Source organism: Dipodomys ordii, unplaced genomic scaffold (genome assembly GCF_000151885.1).
Source record: "Dipodomys ordii isolate 6190 unplaced genomic scaffold, Dord_2.0 Scaffold72, whole genome shotgun sequence".
NCBI lineage: Eukaryota > Metazoa > Chordata > Mammalia > Rodentia > Heteromyidae > Dipodomys > Dipodomys ordii.
Genome location: NW_012267288.1, coordinates 2,632,059 through 2,640,529, shown reverse-complemented (window position 1 = coordinate 2,640,529; position 8,471 = coordinate 2,632,059). Strand labels below are relative to the sequence as shown.

At 37.8% G+C, this 8,471-nt stretch overlaps 1 protein-coding gene across 2 annotated transcripts in view; it reads right to left on the bottom strand.

The window, feature by feature from the left end:
- Positions 1-300: 300 nt before the first annotated feature.
- The window catches only part of Tmem196 (transmembrane protein 196), a 48,439-nt gene continuing 40,268 nt past the window's right edge, over positions 301-8,471 (bottom strand). For both annotated transcript variants that reach the window (XM_013024016.1, XM_013024017.1), the window contains exons 3-4: positions 4,223-4,477; positions 301-360 (exon numbers count right to left, since the gene is read on the bottom strand). In XM_013024016.1, the coding sequence (XP_012879470.1) occupies positions 301-360; positions 4,223-4,477 (315 nt within the window). The remainder of the gene's footprint in view (positions 361-4,222; positions 4,478-8,471) is intronic.

Here is an 8,471-nt window from a genome sequence, read left to right as displayed (position 1 = left end):
GTTTGTAGAATGTGAACCTCACATTGGTTTATTATTATTATGGTTTCCTGAAACATCTTCATAGGAACACTGCATCTCTGTTGAAATGTCTAAACTAGAGCATTTCTGGAAAGTTTGTTTCTCCAGAGAAAAAGCTGGAGAATAAGAGAGGCAAAATCCAGGAAAAGTAATTTCAGTGGATGCTCAGGAGAGATAAAAGTAAATGCAAGAATTTTTTAAAATTTTATCTCCTGATCCTTTGGTAGATCTGTTTGCTTCATGAAACACCTTAAAATATTTTCGATTCTTTACAAAGCATTCTTATAGTCTTCCATTAAATATCAGCTGTGGTCTTCCATTGCTCATGTTGTCTGTCATTTCCTGTTAGGAAAATAATATGAGTTAACTAAAATGGAGAGTAAGGTATGGATTTATTTATTAGGTTAGCAAAACTGAAGTTACAAGCATGGAAAAACCTTTTTTGGGGTGCTGAGAGAAATCTCATGAACTGATACTATTGATGTATTTGAGGAAATAGAATTTCATGGCATCTAACTATAGCATATAATCATGCTGAAAGTAACAGTCTTTTGGACTGAAATCTTCTACTCACAAAATCAGTTCATTCTCTCTTCACACTCCTGATTTTGCCTTTTATTCACTCAACTCTATTTTGGAGGAAGTTAACTAGGAATAAAGTGATTAAGTGCCCAAGTTTTCCCAATATTCAGCTTCTGGGGAACATGTCATAAATATGCTAACACATTCTACAAGTAGAAGAGAAACATCTAGCCTTTGGACTAGAACTCACAAAGGGATCAATGCTTATTTATAATTATGTATCATTAGAAAATCAAAAACAGGAAAGACTGTGTTTGAGAGAGGATCTCACTACATATCCCAGGCTAGTCCCAATTTCTAGACCTTCTGTCTTAGCCTCCTGGGCATAAGGATTACATGTATGCACTGGGATGCCCAGCTGGAAAGTTCTTGTAACTAGTTTTTAATAGCACTATTATATAGTAAAATGGAAAGAAATCAGTGAAAGCTCATTGTATATTCAAGGGAACAATTATTAAGAAATTAACAAAGAAAAGTACATGAGAAGGCAATAACAATAAATAGGAAAAGAATAACATTTAAATCCCACTTGCAATTATAAAAAAACCATTAATAAAAATTAAAAGCTTTGAATTCATCATTTATGAAGTATTAGTCTTCCTTTAGGCAATAAAAGGTGATGAGATATGAGGCCCATTCATATTTATCATATTTAGTACACCATATAACTATGACAGCAAAATTATCTAACAATAGGTTGACAGCATCATTCCACACTTGAACAAGCCTATTTGCAAAAGAGCAGTTAAAATAAAAAAAAATCAAAATGTGTTTCAAGCAGAAATTGTTTTCTCAATTGTCTCATTCCCAGCTGTTTTTATGTTGTTTAGATTTGGAGATGCTCAGGCTGAAAATAGACTGGAATTATTGGATTGGTAAATTTGTTGCTAGGAAACTGATGGGAAGATAATCATAGATCATTCCCCTCAAATAATCATCAATGATATTTACACAAACATCTTTTGTTATTCATACTACTACCAGGAAAATTTCTTAATGGATACAGAAATAAACAAGTTATTTTCCTTCCTGTAAGAAATTTTGCCTTAAAAGATTAAGGTATATGTATTTTACTACAGGATTTAAAGAAAACTGGGCTTAAAATTACAAAAAAAAAATCAAAGAACTTTCTTGGTGCTGGTACTGGGGCTTGAACTTAGAACCTTGTACTTTTCTTCAGCTTCCTTGTTCAGGGCTGTCACTTGAACCAAGCCTCTAGTCCAGTATTTTCCTAGATAACTGGAAACAAAGTTTTGTGGAGTATTCTACTTGGACTGGCTTAGAACAAAAATGTATTAGTCTCAGCTCCAGAACAGGTACAATCATAGGCATAAGCCACCAGCACTACATTCCAAGAATTTTCTTAATTAAATTTTCTTAACTAAATTTATCCCAACATGGACAGCAAAATTACTCCTAGGATATAACAGTGGAAATTAGTTTTCAAATGGATGGTTCATACTGGTTTATTTGCAAATAGGCACGTCCTGCTAAACAAAAAGAGTGTCCTCTTAATTTGGGCTGGTCTAATCGTGGATTTGCACTCTGGACAAACGTCTAGTGAATGGAGCATGGTAACTACATGACTTACTGTATTTCCAACTTTACGATTCAAATAAACCAAGCTCATCAACAATTTTTTTCAGCAGTTGGAAATATGGAAATTAAAAATCTGTCATCTCAGATGATTTGACTGGAAGAAACATTCTATGCAGCTTTTTGTTGTTGTTGTTGGTCGTGGGGCTTGCACTCTGGGCCTGGACACTGTTCCTGAGCTCTTCAGCTCAAAGTAAAAGCTCTACCACTTGAGTCACAGCGCTACTTCCAGTTTTCAGATGGTAAATTGGAGATAAGGGTCTCATGGACTTTCTTGCCTGGGCTGGCTTTCAACTGTGATCCTCAGATCTCAGCCTCCTGAGTAGCTAGGATTACAGGTACGAGCCACCAGTGCCCGGCCAGATTTTTGTTTGTTTCTTTACTAGATTCGTGTAAAACATTGGCTATGTGTTCACACAATTGTGGCATGATAGAGATACATTGTTTTTATCCAGACTCATCTATTATTCAAAGTAAAACTCTGGTCTATGAATAATGATTTTTCAACAGAATTAGAATGTAGGGGAGACAAAAATAAGAGGAATTACGAATCATCCAAGCAGATTTTTGTTTGGATGCTTATAGGCAGGCTGAATATTTTAAATACTCAACCTTCTTTCAAGCTGCAAGACTCTGCCATGAAGGCTTATGTCAACTCTTCAAAGTAGCCTTTGGGAAAGAGATACTTTGAGGAGCGACATGACAACATCAGTCTAGACAGATGTGCTGGTGTCATGGCTTCCTAAAGGAGGTAGTGCTTTGTACAGCAACATCACAACAGGATAACTCCCTGGGAGTCAGCGTACCTTGTAGGTAACTCTGGTGTCGGGGGCACCACCGGGCAGCTGGGCAAGTCGGTTATTTCAATAGCCCTCAATCTCTGATGTAAATATAACAAGTATACAATAAATATTGCACAAACTTACAGACAAAAATTCAAACCATACTAGTATTATAAATAGAGCACAAACAGCCAGTAATCAAATATAGAATGATCATGTATTTTTATGACCTACCTCTTATCAGCTAGGTGTTTACATAATTAATTCTTTAGTTTTTGGAAGAACATGCATAGATCTGTTTAAAAATAGTTATAGATCTGTTTAAAATTGCTCTCTTGGGATAATTTTAGAACTTCTCCTCTCTTCTATAGATTATAAACAAAGCAACCACATATAAACTACATATTTTTTAGATTTCAAAATAAATTAAAAGAAAGTAGTACCTCTTGTTACTATTTATTTTACTCTGTGGCAGTACAATTTCACTTCCATCATATTCAACAAAATGTAATTTGGTCATCAGTGAGTTCATTTTACAGTGCAATCCAGTTTCTTTAATAGCTCCACCGGCAGACATTGAACTAAGAAATGCACAACAAAATGTAGTGGAAATACACATAGCTCTCATGCCATGTACAATTATTTTAAGTTTTTGCCTGAAATAATTATGCAAGGACCATTGTTTAAAATACAGGCGAAGCTATACAATTGTGCATGTGTCTAGATGAGACTTAAGTGAAGGTTTACAGGAATTGTAGTATTTGCACTGATAGACAAGACTTTCTGTAGCCTTATAAAAGAGCCCCTTTTGTACCCGAAGATCTGATTTACATAATCAAATGCATCTCCTTACAGGCATAGGGATGAGCTAGGAATTCATGTGATTTCTAAAGCTGGCATGAGACTGAATGGAGACTGTATTTGGTTTGTGAGTTTTGTCTCGGTCTAATACATCAGAATCCATATTTATAAGGTAGTCAATAGTTTATGAAATGCTATTTTAGGAAATGTGGTTTTGAATAGACAGAGAGGAGACGAAATTCTGTTGAAAATAGGTGCACCTATAAATGGCTGAGGAAAAAGAAAAACCCACGCAAAATAATGGAAAATGCTTTTCTTATCCCAATAGGGCCAACCTTATACAATCTTGCCCCTCCAAATTTTCATCTAAGCTTGTAAGCTGCTTCACCTAGACTGCAGTCTTCATCTCGGGACAGCAGCGGAGGCAAAGGCACAAAACTCACTTTCTCGGCCATCTCATGAGAATGATGCAGCGAGTGCTCCCGCTCTGAGAACATCCTCCGCTGTTCATAGCTGGCGAGGCGGCACGTGAGCCAGGAAGACAGCGTGCAGCCCCCGATTCCAATGCACGCCAGAGACATGGAGGCCAGATGCAGAGGGTACAGGGATGAGGTCTTCTTTGTGACTGCCCGAAGGAACTGAAAATTGAGGATGCCTCCAATGAGTCCACAGATACAACAGGCTGAAAAGAGGATCATCTAGTAAGGAAAAGAAAGGGGGCATTAATGTAGGGATGGTTAAAAAAAAAAAACCCACCCAGAACCCAATGCCCCAGTGCTGCCACATGTCAAGGATTGCTAAGCCACAAAACACAGAAGGTGCTGGGCGCCTGAAGCTCTCTCTTGTTAACCTAGATACTCTGGAGGCTGAGATGTGAAGACGCCAGTTAAAAATCAACCCAGGCAAGATAGTCCATAAGACTCTTATCTTCAATTAACTACCAAAAAATTAAAATAAAGCCAGAAATGGAGCTCTGGCTCAAGTAGTAGAGTTACAGCTTTAAGCAAAACAACAACAAAAACATTCAGTGACAGCATCCATGCCTTAAGTTCAAGTTCAGGACCAGCATACAGAGAGAGAGAGAGAGAGACAGAGACAGAGACAGAGACAGAGAGAGAGACAGAGACAGAGAGAGAGACAGAGAGAGACAGAGGGACAGAGAGAGACAGAGAGACATAGAGAGAGACAGAGAGAGACAGAGAGAGACAGAGAGAAGGTGTTCTTGGTGTTTCAAAGAGGTAAGAAGGGGGAGGCAGTGTTTTGGAAATTGAAGCTGGTGTAGTGGCTCATTTCTGTAATCACAGCTACTGGGAAGACAAAAGCAAGGTGATCATAGCTAGAGGCTAGCCTGGAGAAAGAAGATAGCAAGATATCACTTCAAAAACAAGCGGGAGTTGCTGGGAAGGTGGCTCAGCGGTAGAGTGCTTGCCTTGCATGCCAGAGGCCCTGGGTTCGATTCCTCATAAGCACCCCATAAGCAAAAAGAAAAAAGCCGGAAGTGGCGCTGTGGCTCAAGTGGTAGAGCTCTAACCTTGAGCTGAAGAGCTGAGGGACAGCACCCAGGCCCAGAGTTCAGACCCCACGACCAGACCCCCACCCCCCCAAAAAAAAAGGGGAATAAAGGTCCAACTACAGTCCCTTCTGGGGGGGTGGGGTGGAATGGGGGGATGGGGTGGGATGGGGGAGTAGAGGTAAGAAGATAACTGTTGGAGGTTAATTTCTGGCAAACACAGGAAGATCCTATCTACAAAGTAATTGAAAGCAATCAAGGCTGGAGATGTGGCTTAAGTAGTAGCATGCTCGCCTTGACAGTGCAAGTTCCTTAATTCAATCCAAATGAACGCCTCTGTCCCCCAGAATACAAAGGAAAATAAAGAAGTTGAAGTCAAGGTTATCTTCTGAACTCTGAAGAAAACACATCTTTTAGCTAGATTCAGATTAAAATATTTATTTAATAACTATTGTATGCTCCTATGCTAGGAACTGTAACAAATATGTCAGCTTTCTTAGTGCTCCTCTGAGAGAGATACTAATACATATTTTGAAAAAAGGAATAGTGATCAGGTAACATTGATCTTTAGGGATTTTCTGACCTAAATCCAATTCACCCTGTCAATCCTTCCCAAGTATCTAAATATCTTCTCATTGAATTGTCACTAGTTTTACGTATTTTTGAATATTTATAAGTTCCTATTGTTCAAACTCAGGAAATTTAGTTAAATCCTTTCTCCTGCTCCCTAAGTGTTTATTTCAATATCTATCTTCTAAAAGACCTATGAGCTGGGCTTCTATCTTACAAATCTTTTGTAACGTTCTGTGATACCACAATGAAATATACACAATAAGTATTCCAAAAATAAGTTTGTACTGAAGCTTTGATTTTTGATCTCATTGTTGGAAAGGCAAAGGTTTGTACTTACAGAGTTGTGCAGAATGAAGTGCAATGCTTTCTGCATAATAAATGCCCTGTAAGCACTTATTGTGAGAAACTCAATTGAATATTTTAAAAATTTTAATCATTTTGTTTTTGGGTAACAGGTTTAACTCATTCCTATAGTCTTCTAGGGTAATAGTAATTTAATTATCCAATCTTATTTCTATTCTCTGTAGTACAGTAAGCAATCACCTCTTCCCATGCATCCCCAACACCTGCTTGCTTGGGATGGAACCCAAGGCCTGATGAATGCTAGGCAAGTACTCTACCACTACACCTCTACTCCTAACCTTCCTTGTATATTAATGTACCCGTTCTCCCCACTCCTCCCCACTGTCTGTGCCCCTCAAGGATATTTTTAGTTCCTTGGAAACAATTTCCCATTTTCCTTGGACTCTTGCAAAATGCAACTCTCAACCTTTCCTGAAAGGCTTCCTAGCCTTCACAGATTAATTCCTTTACTATAGTTCCCCAGGGAAGACAGCTTTATAACTCACTTTAGCATTCACCTGTATGTTATAAGGTATTATTTGTTGTTTACAGTTGAGTTTAGCAAGTGCTTATTTAGCATCTGCTAGCCCTAATGAGGCAGCTGCTGACATTGCAGAAAAACAAATAGTTTATAATGATTTCCCTTGAAGGTATTGTGATCTTGCAAAAGCAAAGAGACAAAGAGTCAATATGACATTATAAATAGAGAGAGAGAGAAAGAGAGAGAGAGAGAGAGAATGCTAAATGGCTGGGAAAAAGGAACTTGGCCTAATCAGTGTTTAGAGGCTTTATTAGCAATATGCATCTCAGCTCAGTGCATAGAGTTCCTATGTAAATGGATGTATGAGTGAAAGAACCACAGGAATATTTCTATGGATAAATGAAATAGCAGAAGGAAGAAAGGTAATGATATGGTAGTTGTTTAATTTCTCCAACTTATTCCCCCATTACTTAATTGTATCTGTCTGAATACTTCCATCAGGGCTGAAAACCATTGATGGAGAAGTAAAATCTATTTTTTATTAGATTAAGTAAAATGCTGAAAATTGGCTACCAAATCATTCCCTCAAATCACAGCTCATAACTCACAATTTAAAGTAAAATTAACCAATTATGAATATAACTGACAGCTAGTATGCTGTTTCTTGAGTATACATTGAATAGTTTACACATTCTCAGAAAATATGAAGAAACATTATATTCTAGCCTTCAAATAATGAATTACTGTTAGTCCTAATTTACCCTCATGAGAAAATCTACATCTGTACAGTGCTATTCTCATTAATTCTTTAAAAGCATGGTACTTCATTAACATATGTTCTTAATTCACCTAAGAATTAGACATTAAATTTTGTATGCAAGTTCATAACCATATACAATTATTGAATTCCACCAGGCAGAAGGTTCTAGTTCTAGACTGATTGGAGACGATAGATTGCTTGAGGCTTACTGCCATCAATGGGATCCTTTCCATTAATGGAAAAGTATAGAAGATGCTATACCCTGGTACAGATAGACATAACTCACATCCATCTATAATTTCTAAAATCTTCAGGCCCTAAAAATTTAGAAGAGAATTAGAAAAACAGAACAGAAACATTATTATACTTCCTTCCTTCCTTTCTTTGATTCTTTGTTTCTTCTTTCATTTTTTCTTCCTTCCCCCTCCCTCCCTTCCTCCCTTCTCTTTCCCTCCCTACCCTTTCCTTTCCTTTCCCTCCTTTTCTTCCTTCCTTCCTTCCATCCATCTTTAAATAGACATCCATAAGGAATTTTGGTAGAGGAAAAATGTAGAAAGAGTGAAGGCCATGTCCAAAGAATGATAGAATCATAGATACCATCTAAACATATCCTCCAATATTTGGGGGAAGGGGTTTGATTTAAGTGGTAGAGTAGCTGCTTAGTACGGAAGAAGACAGGGTTCAATCCCTAGTACCGTGAAGGGAAAATAGCATGATTAAAGAAAGGAGTAAAGTGGAAATAACTGTAGTTCTCCTTGTTCTTGGCCTTGCTCCTATAGCAGGGTTCTCCCTTAACCACCCTTTTCCTTTCTAATGTCAGCAGTTACTTCCTGGAGGCCTTGTGTAGCATGGATTTTACCAGTTTGTAAAGGTTTATGATCTTTCCTCCAGGACTCAATAAAATAAGCCATGTTTTTTACTTCTTTGAAAACTCTCATAAAATGTCATGGAATGGCACTCTGCCACGCACGGGTTTCCTCTGGCCAATGCCGCAGTGAACAGGTGCATGCTCCCTAACACAGAAAA